Source organism: Sciurus vulgaris (assembly GCF_902686455.1).
Source record: "Sciurus vulgaris genome assembly, chromosome: 4".
NCBI lineage: Eukaryota > Metazoa > Chordata > Mammalia > Rodentia > Sciuridae > Sciurus > Sciurus vulgaris.
In genome coordinates, this window is record NC_136464.1 from 83837144 (window position 1) to 83859751 (window position 22608).

General features: G+C 37.0%; 1 protein-coding gene across 4 annotated transcripts in view; it reads right to left on the reverse strand.

Moving 5' to 3' along the window:
* RNLS (renalase, FAD dependent amine oxidase) overlaps nt 1–22608 on the reverse strand; it is a 300101-nt gene that overhangs the window by 58456 nt on the left and 219037 nt on the right. For all 4 annotated transcript variants that reach the window (XM_079138345.1, XM_079138347.1, XM_079138348.1 and 1 more), the window contains exon 5: nt 16327–16500. In XM_079138345.1, coding sequence (XP_078994471.1) covers nt 16327–16500 — 174 coding nt within the window. The remainder of the gene's footprint in view (nt 1–16326; nt 16501–22608) is intronic.

The following is a 22608-nucleotide window of genomic DNA, read 5'->3' on the forward strand; positions in this document are numbered from 1 at the left end:
CTGTTGAAAAAGCCTGCGGGCCAGAGGCAGGCAGGGCCGCCTGGAGAGGTCTCTGGCTGCCCTACCCTGGTCCCAGAGGCTGCTTGCGGGTCGGAGGTCTCCATTGGCTTGGGGACTTGTGGCTGGCTCTGTGTAGAAAGGCTCTTGTTGGGTGGTCTGCTCCAAGAAGCTAGCCTGGAAAGGCTCTTCCCACCAGAGGGAGCCTGGCTGCTTGGGGAAGTCCCTGGCTGCCTGTCCTGGTCTCTGCAGCAGCGTGTGGGCAGGCCGGAGCTTGCCACGCTGGATCAGGGACTTGCAGCTGGTTGTGTGCAGAAAGTCTCTCACTGGGGGGCCCGCTCCGAGAAGCTGGAGTATCTGGCCCTGTGGGAGGAGCCCACCGCCGAAGTGCTCAGGGCTGCCTGGGGGAGACTCTAGCTGCCCTGCCCTACTCTAATAAGCCACCCGAATCGGGGCTTGCCGCCCGGGCTGAGCACACCAGGTGGGGGAGACTCACCCCGTGGTTCTATTTTATTCCGAGTTTCTCAATGCCTCCCCTTCTTGAATCCTGGGTTCTGGAGGAACTGGAGATGCAGTCACCCTCTAGTCCGCCATCTTGGATCGCCCCATTGAAAAAGCCTGCGGGCCAGAGTGGTGCAGGGCCGCCTGGAGAGGTCTCTGGCTGCCCTGCTCTGGTCCTAGAGGCTGCTTGCGGGTTGGAGGTCTCCGCTGGCTTGTGGACTTGTGGCTGGCTCTGTGTAGAAAGGCTCTCGTTGGGTGGTCTGCTCCAAGAAGCTAGCCTGGAAAGACACTTCCCACCGGAGGGAGCCTGGCTGCTTGGGGAAGTCCCTGGCTGCCTGTCCTGGTCTCTGCAGCAGTGTGTGGGCAGGCCGGAGCTCACTGCGCAATAGGGATAGGTTTTAATACTCTATCAAATGTAAGCCTTTGAAAGCAAGAATCTTGACTGTCTTATTCACCTAAACACCTTGACCAATGCCTGGCTCATAACTAGAGTGCAATAAATATTCATTTATTATAATTGATAAATTCCTTATGTGAACATAAATAATTTTGGGGGAAAAGAGAACATACATCTATTACTTTCTTTGTAAAGATTATTTCCCTAATAGTTAATTTTTAAATTCTGATCTTTAACTTTAAAAAAGAAGTGTGTCATACAATTCTTTATATACTAAAATCATGGTCATAACATGAAATTAGTTTAAAGATGAGCATTTTGCTCTGCTAAACCTTAAAGGTTTTTGTAGAAAAGTTTGAGGGAAGCATGAGAATAACACACTAATAATCACTATCAAGTGAGATACTAGCATATAAGTGATATAATTTAAAATTTAAGAAAAACTTTTTAAAATTATTAAAATACATGCCCCATGGTATGCTAACCTATGGAGTTTATAATACCTTCCTACAGTCATTTTTTAAATATTAGGAACTAATATTGGACTACTTTTTTATATTCTTTGCCAGAGATGGTTCATACTCAACAAATATTCCATGTGTTACCTGAGAATTCCCAGTCTACTTGGAAGTAATATTAGAGCCACATAACTAGTTTTGGTCATTGGACTATGAAAGGAAGTGAAATATGTGTTACACCAGGGCCAAGGATATTGAAAATTGGCTGCGCTTCCTCCATTTCTTTCTTATCCCATGCTGACCTTTGGGATCATGTTCCAGATGGTAAAACTGCCAGCTGAAGCAGAGCTACCTAACCTGAACTTTACTGTGTTAGCCACAGTGTGTCAACCCCAACTGCCTTTGTAGCATTAAGATTTGGGGTAACAAAAGAGGTGAAAGACCTCTACAACGAAAACTGCAGAACACTAAAGAAAGAAAGAAATTAAAGAAAGCCTTAGAAGAATACAAGCAACAATAGGTGTTAGTGAGAATGTGGGGAAAAAGGTACACTCATACATTGCTGGTGGGATTGCAAATTGGTGCAGCCACTCTGGAAAGCAGTGTGGAGATTCCTCAGAAAACTTGGAATGAACCCACCATTTGACCCAGCTATCCCCTCCTTGGTTTATACCTAAAGGACTTAAAATCAGCATACTACAGTGATATAGCCACACCAATGTTCATAGCAGCTCAATTCAATTGTGGAACCAACCTAGATGACCTTCAATAAATGAACGGATAAAGAAACTGTGGTATATATACACAATGGAATATTACTCAGCCATAAAGAATAAAATTGTGGGATTTGCAAGTAAATGGATGGAGCTAGAGAATATCTTGCTAAGTGAAATAAACCAATCCTAAAAAAAAAAAAAAAAACAAAGGCCGAATGTTTTCTCTGATAAGTGGATGCTGATATATAATGGGGGTAGGGGGTAAGGAGAGAATGGAGGGATTGTGTAGAGGGAAATGAGGGAAGGGGAAGGGATGGCACAAGGAAAGATAGTGGAATGAGACAAACATCATTACCCTATGTACATACGTGATTACATGAATAGTGTGATTCTACATTGTGTACAACCAGGGAAATGAAAAGTTGTACCCCATTTGTGTATAATGAATCAAAAGGCATTCTGCTGTCATGTATAACTAAATAGAACAAATGATAAAAGATTTGGGGGTTGTTAATTACCCCCAACTAGTTTCTATTCCTTATTTCAGAGGTACTTGGGAATAAGGAACTTCAAAGAAAGCATCTCATATCTCAGATCTGAGATACCCAAATTATTTTTTGTTTTCCTCTTTCATGTTTTCATCAGATCTCATTAACTCATTATTCAGTTAACAAACTTTTTATTGAGAAATTACTATGTTAGGCCCTGTGCAAAATGCTGGAGATATAGTATGAATAAAGTGAATTATAAATGGACCTTACCATTTAAAGGTGAAATAGACATTAAACAAATGGTCACATGAAATCAATGTATAGTTACTGAAAACTAAAATATAGGGTGTTACAAAAGAGTACAACAGGAAAACCTAAAGAGATGGGGAATTCAGAAATGGCCTCTGTAGGAGTGACATTTAAACTAAGATGGTCCAGGCAGAAAGAACATAAGGGACAAAGGTCTTGAAATGTGCAAAACTCTGACCTGGTAAAAACTATCCTGGTGACTGGATAGTTGGTAAGCTAAGGAGTGAGGACCTAGTGGAAAAGGCCTATGCTAGATCAGGGGTTGATAAACCAGGGTCTTTATGCCAAATCTAAACCTGTCACTTGGGTTTCAAAATAAAGTTTTATTGGAAGACAGCCATGCTCCTCCCTTTATATGATATATATAGCTTTCGTTACAGCCAAGTAGTCACAAGTGACTGTACAGATCAACGAAGTATTTACTATCTGGCCTTCATGGAAAAAGTTTTTTGACCCCTGTGCTACATCACTCAGTACTTTGTAAACCATGTTAAGGATTTGAGATTTAATCCTATGTGCAAAGGGGAGGCATTAAAGGGCTTTGAACAGGAAAGCGAGTGGCATGAACAGATGTGGACTTTAAGACCATCCGGCTATGTGAAGAATGAACTGAACTGGAGAGGGCAAGTAGGAGGCCAGTTAAGATAAGACCGTGTGTCGGCAGTGACAGTGGCAATGAAGTGAAGTTAGTTTACAGTGTATTTTAGAAGGAATATGATTTGGTTACATATTGGTCACTAAGATGATGGAGAGGAAGAAACCAAAGATGATTCCTGAAAGAGTGAGGAGATTGGGGACTCCATCTTCAGAAACAGGGAAGACTGTAAGAGGAACAAGTTCAGAACTGCAAAGGTAGGCAATAAAGACAATAAAGAATCCGTGCAGAAGGAGAGAGAGAGAGAGAGAGAGAGAGAGAGAGAGAGAGAGAGAGAGAGAGAGAGAGAGAGAGAGGGAGGAGAGAAACAACTCTCACAGGGCTGAAATAATCTTTCCTCCATTTTTTTCCAGCATTCATTCCTTTAAAAAGTCCATAGATTCTGTCCATTTAAAGAAAAGGCCACATTTAGTGGATAGCATATATTTCAGAATCTGTTTGAGAGAAGTGTTTTTTTTTTGTTTTTTTTTTTTTTTAACCCCCGCTTTTGCTAAGACCTCCCAAGCTTTATGAAAACATCTATTTATTCTGGGACACAAGGAGATTTTCAGCCTGTTGCAGCTTTTATTTGCACTGCCAAAAAGAAAAACGGAAGGCTTTCAATGGTTCTTTAATTGGGCTTTACTCAGGTCCCTAGAGCAGAGAATTTGTCCTAACTCAGATTTGGTTATCCAGTCTTTTTCAGCAGTTCTCCTTCCACAATGTGTAAAAAAGTCCTGCTTTTCTATGATGACAGTCCACTGAAATGCTCTACTTTCCCAACGCTCACTAGCAATATGCAGTCACCCTTATTAAACGTGGTTATTCTGGGCTACTCAGCAGCATGCCCTATTGTGGGGTTTTGTGTGTTAAGTGGTATTATGATTGGACGGCTTTCCTGAATTGGGCAAGGTTTTCCCCTTGAGCCAGCATATTGGTTTTTCTCTAAGGATATCACTTTATCACTGTAGTTGTGTACTGGGCTCAGCTTTAGATTTGTAACTGTTGGGAAGGATACTGTGAGTGGGTGAATTGTATCTCTGGGCTGGATGATCTGACCTAAAGCTTTGCTCTAGTTCAATTAGTTCGCTAAAGAGAAGTTTTTGCCTTGAAATTATAAAATGTTGAATTTAAAAAAAATTGAGATAGTTCAGATGGTGAAGTTTTCATTTATGTCTCAAAACATTTGTGTCCTTTTGTGGAGGAAATCTACTGGGTAACAGTGGACATTTTTATCTCCTTTCCTAATAAGATAAATGGAATTACCTTTCCTGTCATAGTTTGACAGGAAAAAAAATTTGGATCTGTCTATTTTGGCAAGATTTCTCAAATCAAAGGGACAATAATTTTTATGATATTGTTAACTATTCTTGAGAAGCTAGTATTATGAATATGGTGCAAAAGAAAATATCATTTTATTTTTAATAAAATTAGGTTCACATGAGCTCAAAGAACTGAAATGCCTTTCCAAACCTTATTAAATAATATGTGGATATGTAACAACAGCAACAAAGAATTAGCTGGGTATATTTATAATAGAATTCTATTTCAGCGAGGAAAGCTATATTTTAAATTCAAGGATGTTTCCATTCTTACAAACAGGAATTTGGAATATTTTATACTGAAGAATTCCCCTAGTCCCACAGATCGGTTATAAATATTAATAGAATTTCAATAGATTCTTTTCAGATTCTAATGTTTAATATTCATTCATATTATGCAGGGAGTTCAATGTCCTGTAAAGTACATGTAGATTTTTCTCATTTTATAAATGAGCACATATATGAAGTCTGTAGGGACAATGATCATTAAAAATAGCAAGCCCATGTATGATGTTAGAGGACATATCAAAGCCTTCTCAGCTCACTTAATAGCAAGAAAGTCATTGATAATCAGCCAAAGGGCTCTTTAGATCAAATTGACTCAATATCATCACATCTAGGCAAAAAGATAGATTGGTGATTCTGGACAGAGTTAAAAATGCTAACTGATATGCAGTATTTATGAAATGCAATGAAGCGATTTCCTGTGGTGAGATTCTGCAGTCAGGGTTTGAAACCTGCTCTTGAATTAGTCTCAGCCCTTTGAGTTGCTGACAGCTTACTTGGTAGTGCCTTACTCTTCTCAGATATTCTATACTATAGTTTTAAAAATTTCTTATTGAAAAAATGATTTGGGATTCCATAAAAAGAAAGAAAAAAATGCATCCAGATTAATGTTCTGAGTTGAATACCTTACTCAGGTAATGAGATATTGTTTTGCCAACCTAATATGTGAGTATTATTTTAAATAAATGATAAGATATAACTAAAACGGCACTATTAACACTTTCCTTCTCTCGTCTCTTTCTCAAGATGAAAGAATCTGTATACGAAAAGACATACACCATAAAATAATTTGTATGTGATGGCAATTATAAATACAGCATTTACTGTGTACATGTACTGTGTCAGGCATAGGACCGGGAGTTTGGGATATGCTATCTCATGCAGCCCTCATAGTATTTCTGTGAGATGTTATACTTAAAGTTCAGGCAAGTGAAGCTCAGGGAAATTAAGAAACTCACTCATGGTCATAGATTAGTTGAGTTACATGAAGATGCTGGTATTCAACCATTTAGACAAAGATGGCAGCAGTATTATTCAATACAACCTAATTTTAAGCATTGAGTTACAGTTCAAAACAAGGTCTGTGATTCCAAAATCCACTGAACTATGCCAGATAATACTGGTTATTTTTGACCATTCGTGATAACAAAAAACAAATCATGAATTATACAATAAAGAATTAATCACTCACCAAATTCGGGTTAAAATGAACTCATCATTTTGTGGCAAGATTTCTGTATATCAGTTTAATGTCATTTTGATATTAAAAAAAAAACGCTAAAGTGCAGCAGAGAAATAGCACATTTGCAGAGCTTATCACATATTTTCTAAGTTAAATATCTCAGCTGGAGCACAGTTGTTTTTCAACCAAGTATTAAAAAGAAATATCTTCCACAAAGAGAGCAGGATTCTTTGAAGTATAACCTTGGAAATCGAGGTTCATATTATAGGGCATCATTCAAAGCAGATGTGTATTCCCCAGGGACCATGGTAAAATTGTTACTGAGAATACTTGTACATCTTCAAGAAAATAGTTCAATAAAACTTCCAGGTCTTATTGGTAATATCATGGAGTCAAGTATTCCCAATGTTCTAGGAATGGTATGTCCAAAAGGAGACTTCTGATCACTCTGATTGCCAAGAACTCACATATGCTCTTCAATGGTTTCCAGATTCAGCAACTCAATAGAGAGCTCATTCATTGAATATGATTTGAAGGATAGCAGTAGCAGATGCACAGATTGTCTTAGAGATGATTTGCTGTGCAGTCATTGCTTTTCCTTGCCTGCTAAGTGGGTGACCAATGCTGAAGTACTAATTCTCAATGTTATTTGAGAGCCAGGGAAGGGCATGTCAGAGTTACATAAAAGTTGACTGGCCCAGTAAATATTTATGAAGCAGTGAATACTCCTGTTATGCAATGATGTTAGTCTCTATCTCTTCAATCTTGATCGGGATAAGAAGGATAAGGGATATATAATGTGTGATGGAGAGCAGCACGAGTTCCCACTAAAGGAGAGAGCTGCTAATCTTGGAGAACAGCAGCAAGCTCTGCAAATCAGGGAATAGCAGTTCTTTAGCCCATGAGACATTTAGATTGATCTGAAGAAGAAATCTTGACAGTGAGGAACATGGAGGAAGCTCTAGGTAAGGGAATGATCCCATCTCTTTGGGATAGTGTTGTCATGGTCACAGATAAAAATGGACTACAATGAAAACTTGTCAAACTCCCATCCAGCTCAAGGTTTTACTGTTTCCCAGGACCTGAGGCTCAGAAGCTGTCTGAATTTTACACAGTTTTACAATACTGTTCTCAACTTGCAAAGGTTTTGAGATGCCTCCAGAATGATGAAAACCAGGCACTTGTCTGGGAAGCAGAGCAGCGCACATTATTTTGAGCCCTGGCTTACAACTCGGGGGTGTTGACAGCTTCACTTCAGACCACAGTAAGGACTTAACTTCAGATCCTTCAAAACAGCTCAGTCCCACAGAGACAGCCTTTTTTCAGTTTCCTTCTCTCTTAGATTGACATGATTGCAGGTATTATGGAAACAAAAAGTTGAATTTTTTATATGTGAGTTATAGAGGATAAGTTCTGTCTTAATTCAAAATAAGGTTCTCAAATAGACAAGAAGATTGCCATTTATGCAGCTGACACTAAGCTTTTGCAGAGGAACCCACATAAATAATCCATAAAGTTCCTATTGAATTTCATCCTACGTGTTTCAGAAAGTGCCTGGACTATCTTATTAATACAACCCAAGATAAAATACCATGGATAGAAAGCAACTGTTCATACCAGGACCATGCTGAGGGTGTAGTGAGTTGTGGTACGATTATGAAGAAAACCATATAACAAATCAGTTAAAAACTACATATTAATCCTATTGGTCAAGTGTAAGGGCGTCTCTTGTCATCTAGTTTTCTGCTTCTTTCCCTTTCTTTGTTCCTTCCTTTTTCTAATGCCTCAGGATATCTCAAATTTTCAACGTAGAAGAGGAATGCTAAGTCTTACAGGCAGAGCAATGCAGTTCTCCCTGCTTTCCCTATCCAACTGGTATCTAATCTTTCCAGGGGCTCAGTGAACTGTAATTATAAACAGCAAAAATTAGCTGAAATTACATTGAACATAGCAGTTTCTTCATTATTCAATAGGTGCACACCTATTAATTGCCCTTTGTTACTGGGCAGCCATAGGGGCTGTGGCAATTCCTTTCTGTGTACTTTGCTGATTTGTTTTCCTCCTTGCTTTACATTGGCCATCCTCACCTCCTTACAAAGCCAAAAGCAGTTACTCCTTGCTGTTTCCTTTTTAAATTGGCAGCAGTGTTTTCTGTTGCTCTCATCTGTGGCCTGTAAATTCCAGGTCTCTGAATTTATTCAGCAAAAACAGTGATCTGATTCTCATTTCTGCCTTCTCCTCCACGAAGAATGGATATAAACAACACTAAGCCACCAACACATCTGGCTCTTATGTTCTGGACCAATTCTTGACCAACTTGAAAGTCTTTTGTCTATAGCAGCCTGATAGCCACAAGTTCAGGCCAGTACCAAAAGTGAAAATACCATTTTCAGGGCAAGCAGAACACAAAGGTGGAATGTTGACACACAAAAAAAGACTTAGACTGTTTAATGTTAAGGTTTCACTTCTTAGTGCAGATGCTATATAAATCTGTAATTTGGAATTGTTTATAGCAATAGAAATGTCAGAAGAAAGTCAAGCGATAGGTCAAACTAAAGTTTCTGATTTATTCTTGGATTTAAATGTTCCATAGCACCCATCATCTTTCCTTTCCTCACCTAAAAGGAAATTATTGGGTTCATGTTGAGAAAAGGTCATGATTATTTTTTGAAAAGTTCATAATATTGTCACAAGGCAACTTGACCCTTTCTGGTTTTGATCATGGTGTGAGTTATCACTCTATACTATATAGATCAGTGCATTGCATTATATTCATGAGAACTCTCACTGGACTGACTGCACATCATTAGTCCAACAGAGTCTCATGTGTCTATTTACTGAAGGAAAACTCTGAAGAATTTTTCATTTGAACAGATTTCATAAAACTTTTTGTTTCATGAGGGTGGGAACTTTCAAATCCTTAGTACTTAGTGCAATGCCTAAGAACAGAAACATTTAAAACATATTTATATATATTTGTTCAATTGAATCGACTGAGAATGGAAAACATACAAATCAAATATTTGGGAATTCAATTTTGTTGAAATTGAATATATTTGCTGAATTGATATATATCCCAGTAATATAATCTATAAAATAGTTTTAAAGTCTAGTTTTTTGATGTGTATACTTAGCTGACTTTCCACGCTCTTTTGATCCCTGGCATGATTTTCATAGAGTTAAGTGGGTAGACAAGTGTTATCTTAGATGTAAATCTTTCCCACTGAGGACAGTCTGACAGGGAAACCAGAGGCTGAAAGGGGTCCATTGTTTGTTTTTTCTTTGTGTGCAATGTCTCCTTACAATATGGGATGACTTAATTCATTTTCTAATGAAAGTTCATCTTTTGTTTTCAAATATGAGAAATATTATGTGAAATAAAGACTAATCTATTTTATACTTTGTGTCTATTAATTTAAATGACAGCATTTATATATGTGTATACATACACACATTTTATACATGTCCATAGATAATATATATATATGAATGTGTGTGTGTGTATATAGATATTTACACATATACTCTTATATGTATTTTTTTCTTCCTGAGAGATGATCCCACTATCTGATATTACAATCATGTGATAATCTATGGCATCACTGTAATAATGAGAAGTATATACACAATTAGTATTTTGACTGTTGTTAATTAAATTGCCATAACTGGTTTGTATGGAAAGCATCAGTCACATAACTGAATTACAAATTGCTATGTCTATCATATCATGACTTTTATAGCTAGCTACTGCTTATTATTTTAGGATGATGATTTTTATTTTATCTGAGAGCTCTGATTTTTTTTTTTTAAACAAAAGGCTAAGGTGGAAACCTTACAGTTTTTCATGACTATGGTTCTTCTTTTCCTTTCTTCCTTCTTTTTTTCCTCCTCTCTCCCCTCCTCTCTTTCCTTTCTTTTCTACTTATAAAAATTTTACATTTACTGCACTTTCAATTAATTCCACATTTATTTGAATCTTAGAGCAGACCATTTTATGTTGTCAAATCACATGGCTATCTGCTTAATTGGAATAATCACGAAATCCCTTAAGTGATCATGAGGCAACTAGATTTAAGGTCCCAGGCCCATCTCAACTGTTTACAGGATTTCATATTATGCCCTTGTCTTTTATAAAATGTATATGGTAATAAACAGCCATATGGGATAGCATTTCTGCATCTTTTATAAAACAGTCATTAAAGGCATTATATCAGTGTTTGTCATTCAAGACTCCTAACAATAAAATGCTTATAAGGATAAATTCCATTTGATAAAAAGTTTATTTACTTCCATGTCTTCTTTTTGAATGAGTTGGATTGTTTTCTTTGATTAGATCTTGAAAATTATGTAATTATGGCTAACGACCATTCCATGTCTAGAGTCACAGATTATATTAATCTCTTCAGATTTGCTACTTACTGTCTATTTTATTGATCATTAACACTCTTCCAGATGGTGAACAAAGAAGCATGCTAAAATTCTTATATTCATTTTCAGGGTCATTTAAATGTCTTATTTATTTAAGCTGCTCTGACTTCTATTTGCATTGGTAACAGAGGACTGCATTCACCTAAGTTAGACTTTTATATTTATGTCATTTTGCTCTGGGGAATACAATATCTAATTTTAAGACTGGAATTATTAATTATAATAGTAGGTGCCACAAATAACTGACATACTATTTTCTGAGTGTCATGTGAAATTCTTTGTATGTTCAAACTATTGATTACTTAATAACTCTTTGGGGTTGGTTGGCATTATTTTCCTCATCACATTGAGGAGGAAACAGTTTCAGTAATTTACTGAATGTCACACAATGGGTAAGCAGTAAAAATGAGATGAATTTGGGTAGTCTGACTCCTGGCTAGTTTGACTCCAAATTTAATCTTGGAAGGACCACAAGGATCTTGGGAGGTAAACATGTCACACTTGTGGCATTATTCCCTACTCCCTCTGCATGAAAGACATTGCTAATTGTTGGCAAAATCCTTTTCAGCTGAGTCTAGTACTTAGTTTTGGAATTATTCTTAATTTCTGCTGTTATGGTTTGGATGTGAGGTATCTCCCAAAAGCTCATGTGTGAGATAGTGCAAGAAGGTTCAGAGGATAAATGATTGGGTTGTGAGAGTCTTAATCAGTGATTTAATCCCCTCTGAAACTGTGAGACCTCAAATAAACTCTTCTTCCTCTACAATTGTGCTGGTCAGATCCTTTTAGTCACAGCAGCAAAAAAGCTGACTAAAACACTGCTCTAGGTCCTGACTACCTGTTGAATGATTTGCACTTGTGTTTGAAACCTATTTATCATCCATTTGTATCTAATTAGTTCCTTTTATAGAAGGAGGTATTGCGGTAACTGGCTAGATGTTCACAAAATCCACTTTTACTTCTTTCATACATAGTTACTATACTTTCTGTTACTATAACAAATACCTGAGATGATCAACTTATAAAGAATGGATAAAGAAACTGTGGTTTGGGTTGGGGATGTAGCTCAGTTGGTAGAGTGCTTGCCTTTTAAGCACAAGGCCCTGGGTTCAATCCCCAGCACCTCCAAAAAAAAAAAAAAAAGAAGAAAAGAAACTGTGGTTTTTATATATATACAATGTAATTTTATTCAGCCATAAAGAAGAATAAAACTATGGCAATTGCAGGTAAATGGATGCAGTTGGAGAATATCATGCTAAGTGAAATAAGCCAATTCCAAAAAACCAAAGGCTGAATGTTTTCTCTGATAAATGGATGATGATACATAACAGGGCTTGGAGGTGTGGCGGGTAAGAGAACAATGGAGGAACTTTGGATTGTGTAGAGGGAAATGAGGCAGGGGTATGAAAAATGGTGGAATGAGACAGACATCATTACCCTATGTACATGTATGATTACACGAATGGTGTGAATCTACATCATGCACAACCATAGAAACGAAAAGTTGTACCCCATTTGTGTACAATGAATCAAAATGCAGTCTATAAAAATAAAAAAATAAAAATAAAAGGTTTACTTTGGTTTACAGGTGTGGAGGTTTCAGTCCATGGTTGCTGGACTCTATTGTTTTGGGGCCTGCTGTGAGGCAGTTTATCTTGGTGGGCAGTATGGTAGAAAAGCTGTTCATCTCATGACTGGGAAGCAGAAAAGAGGAAAAGGAAGGGCTAGGATTCTATTCTCCCCTTCAAGTGCACACTCCCCCAAACTAGAAGACTTTCCCCTGGGTCCCACCTCTTAGTTTCCCCTAGTTCCCAAAAGTTCAAGCTAGGGAGTTTTTAACATGTGGGCTTTTAAGGCGGGGGGCGGGGGCACTGAAGATCCAAACTATAGCATGATATTAATATAATAAAGATTTTTTAAAAAGAAATTCTAATCCCATTAGCAACAAAGTTTCCCCTGTCTCTAAAAAATCTCCACATCAATGTCTTCAGGACCAGACCTCCCCACCCCAATCAATGGTTTACTATTCCTGCCAAAATAAGAAGCACAAAAGACAATGTCAAACCAGAATTTCTTGAGTGTCTACTGGGGAACCATTTCCAAAGGATGTTCATAGGTTCGGTACCCAAATGGTCCATGGACAAAAGCATTTGGGAAGTTCTAAATTAAATGAAGTATAAAAGTGTCTTTTTGTTTGGTAGGAATATCCTTTAATGGAATATTTTCTAAAATCTTCCAAAAAGTCAATAGCATTTTGCAAATTTTACCACAGGAGTTCCTTCCCAAAGAGCATTTTGAGGAACTAGTGTTCCACAGAACACATTTTTGGAAACATAATCATCAGTTTATTGGTTCAGACCCATAAATATTGGTACTAGTACATTTTAGAATTTAGGTCCTATGCCTAAGGAAGTGTTGGTTCTGATTGTGGCTTTCTGTACATACTGCCTATTCCTGACATCTGACAGATGATTATGCCTCGACCTTTGTCTGGTATGGGCTACTTCTTTATCCTGTCTCAAAAGACTTATCAACTCACTGTATTTTGTGGTTTCAACCCTGCCGGCCTTCATTTGTCCTGTTGCTGCCCTACCTTATTAGTTGAGTATGTGTATTATAGTATTCATTCTGATTCAATAAACCTCCTCAAATAAAGGGTGGGCCTGGAGTAGCATTAGTGACATAAAGGAACATCTCTTACTGGCCCATTAAAGTATTCATATTAATAAAGTAAAGTAGAAGTACATTATATGGGCATTTATATTATGTGAGGTCAACTCTGGTCCTGGATAGTGAGAAAACTAGTTTAAATGAAGGCTGTTAGATTTTATGTTTGGAAATGTCATTACTGGAGACGTCACATAATTTAAAACTTGCATAATAGAAGATTAATTTTCAATACACTTGACAAAAGAAGGCAGGTATTTCTGTGTCGTTTGAACTGGTGCCACCATGGGCTGTAGCAAAAACATGGTCCTACAGTTTTAAAACTGTGTGATTGTTGCTATAAAAATGTCTTTAAAATTCTATTATTACAAATGTTGTCAATCATGTGGGAGTTTGTTAATATTCTTATGTTGCGCTCTTTCAAATCTGCAGTTTTATAAATTGTCACTGTAATGTAATGTGGGTGCTTTCACATACCATCCCACTCCATTTGTACAACGGATTTCATCTGTTAGGAGATATGACTGCTATTTCTTTCCTTCCTGTGTGCCTTTCATAGTAGAAAATATCACTCCATCCTATAAATGCAAAGCAAGTATTTATCATCATCCAAAGAAACTGGAATCTGTTAAACATTGGGAAATGGCTGCACAACCATTTGTTATGCCATTGTAAGTTGTTCTGTCATTCTCCAAAATGTCATGTAGTTTTAAAGGACTTCGAAAGTAATTTTGAATATTCTTCTATGTGCCACCTTTAGAACTTTGCCTTCTACATAAATTTTGACTGTACTTGAAGATAAAGGGCATTACTAATTGTCAACCCAGTATCCATTACTTACTTCTTTTTCTTTAACAAAACCCATTTTATTCAAGGATGACTCTTCATAGGACTAATGGAAAGATGACCTTAATGCAAGTTCCAGAGGTAAATTTTGATTTATCTAGACTAATCATAATATTCCCAACCATTTTGCCAGTGACTGATTTTGGATTGGATGAGTAACACAATTTTGGTCTCTGACACATGGTAAGTCTGTTAAGGGGTTTATGGAGAGAGTTCCTTGATTTTTAGAAAGGAAGAGAGTCAGTGATGATCCCTCTTATTCCTAAGCATGTTGCTGGTCTTCTGTGTAATTCTACTAACTACTGTCATTTTGCTACCATGCCTCTGAGGATGTCAGCAAGAGTGGAGGAGAGCTGAGAAAGACAAACCCTGAGACCTTAAACATAGTGCTCAAATTCTGTATCGACCAGTCCTGTGGTCTCCTCAATCTCTTCTTCCTCACCAGTTTGTACTTCCATAAGAAAATACCAGAGACTAGGGGCTCAAACAACAAAAATTTCTCACATTTCTGGAGCCTGTGAAGTCCAAGGTCAAGGTGCTGGTCTACTTGATACCTGGTGAGGGCTTTTTTTTTCTGGCCTGTAGATGGCTGCCTTCCTGTCCTCACCTGGCTTTTCTTTACTGTTTGAAAGTCATGACAGAAATAGGGATCTTCCTCTCTCCCTCTCTCTCTCCCTCTTTCCCTGTCTCCCTCTCTCGCTTTTCTTATAAGGCCACAAATTCTTTTGGGTTAGGACCCCACCCTTATGACCTCATGTAATCTTAATTACCTCCTAAAACACCTATCTCTAAATGCAATCACACTGGAATTAGGGCTTGAACATATGATTGAAGGAGACACAATTCAGTTCATAACAGATAATATAACGGATGTTCTTATGTTGTTTAAACAAGTTTAAATTTCTTTTCTGTTACATACAGATGATACACCCTGACAGATATCATATCTTATAAAGCAATATCCAGAGGATAATGTCTAATTCCTAGCATATAACTTGGGAAGAACAAAGGCTATTTTCCTTTCCTCAGAACAAAGCAGTACGGAGTCCATTGCTGTTACAGGGCATTTCATGAACTGCTGATTGTACATATATGTGGTATCATGTTAACATAAATAGTCCAGCCCTTAGGGAGTTTTAAGTTATAAAAGAAACATTTTTCTAAGATCATGTACTCTGATATAAAAACCACACTCCAGACTAGTTCTATCATTATAAAGTTCTGGCAAGCCGAGAGACGTTAGTTGGTGATTTTATCAAGCAAGACTTCTAACTAATGGCTTGGTGAAACCATCACTGGGCCATAAAACACTATAACACATTGAAGCAATGATTTTTTTCAAGAGTTTAGTCATTTTGGATCATTACAGTTTATATTGAAAAACAGAATCTCAGGGGGCAACACAATCCTACAAATAAGAATATAGTCTCACTTTATTTTTTGCCTGAAATGAAAGTTTTATTTTTCTTGCAATTCAAATGTAATTTTTGTAACTATCTTCAACAAAAAAGGGGAAGGGTAGATTTCATTGCATTCTAGGAAAGCTCTCATGAAATATTTTTGCCTATCATTTTAGTTACATTGTATACAAAGTAATTTTACCCTATTTTTCCAGAAGAAATGTAAATAAACAACAAATTATGTTGAAGTGAAGGATTTTCATAACACAGTAAGGTTCACTTTTATTTCTAGCCAGAGAAATGGAAAATCAGCACTTATCAAATTTTAAAAAGTCCAAGCCAAACAAACAGAACCGAGCTCCACCAAGAAACAGACGATGAGGGATACATTTGCATATGCATGGATCCATATTAAAGCAATAGAACGTGGGCCATTTTGAAATCTTAAACCTTCTGACACTATTTTCATGAACTCAGTAATATGAACCATGTGGTGAATGATTTTCTGAAAAACTTTGCTGGTTTCACTGTGTATTTTATGACTGGGCAAACGTGACATTAAATTTTATCCCCTGTGGCTTGGAGTTAAATGCTTGCTCTGTTCAGAATGGCAACACTCAATTAAACAGCATTTTTCATGATCTACACCCACCATTGTTACTGTATTTAAGGGAAATAATAGGGGTACTGACCTATATTGCGCTTCTTATTATCAATGGAGACAAAGCGTATGCAGGGATTACTGGTGATGTACTGCCCAGCCCAAGGGACGTCAATCTTTGTGCCAGCTTCATAAAAGAGTCCCAGAGCATAGCGAGAGGAGTAGCTTACAGACTCCAGTTGCTGCCTTTGGTATTCACTAATTACTGTGGAAGAAGAAATAAAAGGTATCAAACTTGAAAATATCATCTTTCCCTTCAAAACATCAAATACAGTGCTGCTTTATACCAGTTCCAACTGTTTCCATCAACTGCAGCGTACTTACCATGAATTTTGAAGGTAATATAATGCCTTGGCTGGCAGTCAAGTCTCTCAAAATCTGGCTCTGAATTGTTTTTCTAGTTTGGTATCTTATTTATTGTCCTTGAACTATCTGGCAACATTATAGATTTTATGTACTGATGACTTACTATGTGCTTGGGTCTTTGCTAAATACTTGACACAGATTTTCACTCTATGATAACAGTCTTATAATGTATTATTTCTGTGTTACAGGTGAGAAGACTGATGCTCCCGTGATTATGACCTCTTACATGTTTCCATTGTGTGTGGTAATTTGTTTGCCTGTTATTTTTCTGCTAGTGGATCCTAATACTTTCTTAAGCACAGAGAGCACACCTTAGTCATCTTTGTTGTAGGCCAATTCCCTACTTAAGACAGGCACAACAAGAATTAAACCATAAAGGGAAAGGAAGGTAAATACAGTCATGCAAAATGAATTGAAATGTAAGAGGTAAATAGTCAATAAATGTCAAAGTCCTAGAAAAGGAATTGGACAAATTTGTGTTCAAATCCTGACTCTGCCACTTACCAGGATTGTGATGCTGGTTAAGCTACTTACTCTGATTACGGTTCTTTTGTTCATAAGTGGCAATAATAGTATAAAATATATTAGTCTATTGTAAGGATAACATGAAATAATACATAGCGTAGTACCCAGCACACAAGTGTTCATTAAATGGTAGCTAGAATAAACAGAAAAATATTTAGGAAAATGGGGCAGCATTCCATCCTGGGATGGAGAAGGAAGAGATTTCTCGCATTCATTAATTTCCATCTCCAATCCCAATCTCAGGGAATTGCTTATTCATAACTGTACAGTTTTAATAATCTGAGTTTCAGAGAAGGTCATAGTTCTATTCTGAAGGGTTAGGCAAGCTAGTTTAGATATGGAACACATGGAAAATTCTTATTTAATTAGTGACGAATATCCTTATGTAAAGCAATTGGGATAAGCAGACTTTAAGAGTGGGTGTCAACAGTAGTTAAACCTTGAAGAGGCAACCTCAGGCTCAGAAAGAGGCAGGAAGAATATTCCATGAATTATTTAAGTGCAGTAATAATTCTATATACTATTACAACTATGAAAAATTTTAGAACCTTGGCTACCAAACATTTTTAGAATTATTAAAACTGAAGTTTTGTGGGCTGGGGATATGGCTCAGTTGGTAGAATGCCTGCCTTGCAAGCACAAGGCCCTGGGTTCAATCCCCGCATCGCAAAAAAAAAAAAAAAAAGAAAACCAACAAGAAAAAAAAAAAACTGAAGTTTTGACATGAGATTCCTGACTTTGCCACTTTCCTCTGGGTTCTTGTCTTGCAAATTTTGAAGAATAAAATCCATGGACAATCATGGAAGGGAAGAGTAAACACAGTAGGATTTCTTTAATCTAGAGGAGACAGTACTCCTGCCATGCGGGAAAACCAGAAAAACCCTTTGGATGTGCTAGCTTAGTTAGGACTTATATATGGTTCTGGGTAGAGCATGGAACAAAATCCATGTAAAACAGGCATTGAAAATAGCACCAAGATCACTAATCAAAGTCTGTATACAACAGGCATTGTGAACAGTGCCAAATTCATCAGATCAAAGTCTGCTGCAAAAAAGGCATTGAAAACAGGACCAAGGCTATCTCACCTTTGAGTTTTAATTCGTCCTATCAACTTCCATCTGGATCCACCTCCACCTTCCCATTTTCCCACCTCTGGGACAAAGGAGTTGGCTGGAGGCATCCCACAGGTGAAACTCAGGGTCTTTTACATTTGAAATAGACCTTGGTAGTGCTCTAATATTTCTACTGGTTAGTCTCCAGGTGTCCTTCCTGCATTTGATTAAGACTAACCATTGATATTCATTATGACCTCATTTGATTTGCACCAAATCCCTACCAAGATAAGTGCTTTACAATTTTCACTTTACAGCTCCAGGCAGGTGTGCTTGGAGAGGCTAAGTAACTTGCTGTGGGATGCACATCCTCCAGGCTGAGGGATCAAGGCGAATCCAGACTTCCCACTTTGGAGTCAAGGACATGACCTCCTTACCTCAGTCTTTGCCCTGCTGATCTCTGTTTCAGAATGGACTCTGACGCTGCCTTCTCCTGTGACATGAATGGTTATTTTGCACTGAGATGTAAAAGCCACTGTTCCCTTCAACCCTCATTTTCTGCCTATTGAAAGCTTTACTTGCTAAACAAATGCTGACATTGGCCTTATTATACTCAGTTAATTTTAGGTTACATTTTTATTATTTAACCTGTATTTCAAGTTATGGCTTCATGTTAATTATGCTTACTCTTTTCTGAGAGAAGAGGTAAAAGATACAAATGACTGCAATTAAGCTCATACCACTAAAATTTCCCATTTTAAAAATTAAAATGAAACCAAACAAAAACATTTAAAAATTTTTAGAAATCAAACAAAACTATGTAGTGTGCTATTATGGAACTGAAAGGACATTATTATTATTATTTTTTTAAAACAAAACTGAAATGTCAACAATGTTGACCAAATTGGACCTTTCCCCCAGTCCCACTCATATTTGCACATTTAGCTAGTTTTCAGACAAACTGGCAAGTGGCAAATCCCACTGAGTAGCCCTTTGAAAAGGTAATTGCTATCTAAATAGAAAGAGCAATTGACCTTACACACCCTTGTCTGCCCAGGGCTCCACAATTCATTTTAAGAACAGGGAGGTAAGAATTCTCACTGAAACAATCTAAATTTCTGAATATATTTATTGAAAGCACCAAGAAAACCACTCCGGACATGGGAACTCACACAAGAGATTTTATTAAACAGATGAGCAGAGTGTCTGCCCTGAAGGGAGAGAGGGAGAGAGGGAGGGAGCTGGGGGGAGGGGGGGAGGGAGAGAGAGAGAGAAAAGGAATGGATGGTGGGGGAGCTATTCTTAGGTAGTGGAATTTCATGGGTTAATAACAATCTGACCAATGGCTGACGAGGAAGTTCATGGGCTAACAATCTAGGTTGTAAAATGGTGTGTGTGGGGAGCGGGGGCAGAATAATGGTGGCAGCAAAATGGCAGGGGAGAAATGGCTGCAGTCTTGTTAGCCCATTGTCCCTTCATTTATTTACTTACAAAAAAAAGAATCTTCTGAAGTTTCTGATTATTGCAATACAGGCAGTACCTAACAACATTTGGTTTGAAAAAGTCTCTTATGCAAAATGCCAAAGGAACCAGCCCTAGGTCCAAATACATGTTTGGTAAGCAAAATAATAAGTTCTTAACTATCATGTATTCAAAAAGGACATATGACCACTAAGCAAGGCTTATATAAAAATGCCTAATTCCTATATGATGAATCTTTACATAAATACCAACCTCATTTAATTCTGAACCAAGAGGATTTTAATAATCTCTTATACGCAGTATATGGATATATATCATGTAATCTCTATATTTTTCTACTATACATTTTTATATATGTGAGATCTCTCTTTACATAGATATTTATATTGTGAGATCTCTCTTTATACAGATACATAGATTAGGAGATCTATCTATATGATATATCTAAATAAATAAGGATGTATAGATCTCTTGTTCTCATCCCCCCTTCACCATACATTATAAAATAATATTTTATGGCTATGAGAGTAAAGTGGCTAAAAATTGTAATGAACAGAGTAGTTTGCTTTCATAGTTCCATTAATTAGGAGAGTTGTTCTTATTTCATTCTCTTTGTGCATACATCTATATGGGCATATGTGTGCATGCGTGGGTTTGGGGGAGGCAGAGGCAGAGAGGGAAAGAGAAGGAGAGGGAGAGAAACAGAAGACCTTGACTGTATTATTGAGAAACATTAAATAAGTGATTTCATTTTTTTGTTTCCTACTATAAATTTATTTTCTAAGTTTCCTAGCCTATAAAAGAAGGCTAATGATAATTTTGACTAAGTCCTACTTTTGTTTTGGTGACAAACTCACCTATCCATCCATCCATCCATCCATCCATCCATCATTGTCTACTTTGTGACAGTACTCTTCTAGATATTAGGAATGGAGAGCATAAAGTTCCTGCTCTCATTTAGTTTAAATACTTTAGTTAGAGAAGCAAATTATAAATACAAAGTCAAGTAAATGGCATATCAGTTGGTGACAAGAGATAAAGAAAAATAAAGCATGGTAAAGGATGTAACAAGCCTGGGTGGTGAGGCTATTTTATACTGAGTTTCAGGTATATGTCTCCTCAAAGTATTTTATTCTGATTGATGTTGAAAGCTACTACTGCTTCACCAGCCAAGGACATATATGAGCTCGCTTCTATTTTAAAAGTTATCTTTAGGAATAGGAAAGATAGTAAAATGAATCAGACATAACTTTCTTATGTTCATATATGAATACACCACTGTTGAAACTCCACATCATGAACAACCACAAGAATGGGATCCTAATTAGAATAAGTTATATATTCCAGGTATTTATTTTTTGGTACCAGGGATTGAACTCAGGGGCACTCAACCACTGAACCACATCCGCAGCCCTATTTTGTATTTTATTTAGAGACAGGGTCTCACTGAGTTGCTTAGCACCTTGCTTTTGCTGAGGCTGGCTTTGAACTTGGGAGGCTGAAGCAGGAGGATCACAAGTTGCTAGGATTATAGGAGTGCGCCACCGCACTTGGCTTCCATGTATCTATAATATGTCAAATACACTCTACTGCCATGTGTATCTAAAAAGAATAAAACAATTTTTTAAATGTAAAAAAAAAAAGAAATGTCATCATTTGGGCTAAGGTGAAGACTGCAGGCACAGAAGAGTGGAACTTGGGCAAAATGCTGTTGTAGCAGTCTTGGATTGGAAATAACTAGAGGAAGGCAGAAGTGCTTACATTTTGGATGTAATACATATAAGGCTGTGTGTAAGTGTATGTATGTATACTGTTAAATAAAAATTATGGAATGCCATTGATTTGGATTGCACTCTTGTACTAAGCACTGACATACCAACCCAAAATGGAGTCACACATGCTAATATTCCATGTCAGCAAACAGAAACCTAAACTGTTTACTTGCAAGATCTGATAAGAAATTAAGAGAGAACAGCCCCAAACAGAACAGTTTTCAAAAACAAACAAACAAACAAAAAAAACAAAAAAATAAATGAAAACAAAAAACCAGGGCATTCACAGAATTCAATCAAAAAGGGGCCTAGTCCACCTAAATCAGCATGATAAACAAGTGCCCTCTGCATAACCTGAAGTAACCTGATGCTAGCTAACCTGATTTATGCATTTTGCTGTTTCTTTGTTCCTGCTTAATCTGACTTACAAAACCAAGTGCTCAACAAACCTTGATGGAGGCCTGTTTTGTAAACTGTATGAGACCTGGTGCATGAATTACTAATAAAGCCAGTTAGAACTTTAAAACTCAATTTGTTAATTTTTTTCTTTAACAATGTATGTACCCACATATATATACGAAAAAAAAACCATATATATATATATATATGTGAAAATAGAAAATATATATAGGAAAATAAAAAATACAATGTAAATTTTAATGCATATATACAGAGAAGTATCTTATGATTTTTCATAAAGTGAATTCACACTATAACCAGTAGCCAGATCAATAAAAAGAACCGCAGAAACTACCTTCTCCCTTTGCAGGCATGCCCTGCTTCCCCAACCACAGGTTATCAAAAAGCCTGAATTCTAACACCATAGATTAGTTTAGCTCCTTTTGAAATTCATAGTAATAGAACAATATGGCACATATTCTTTGTGTTACTTTTTCACTCAATATTATGTCTGATATAAATGAGGTTATATAAGGCTGCAATTAATTAATTTTCATTGTGGAATAATATTGTTTGTGTGTGTATATATGGCAATTTATTTCTTCATTCCACAACAGATAGACATTTGTACTGTTTGTGGTTTTTGGTGATAACCAATTTACTGTGAAGAGCATATGCATGTGATTTTCTTGGTTATATACCTAGTATTGGAATTCT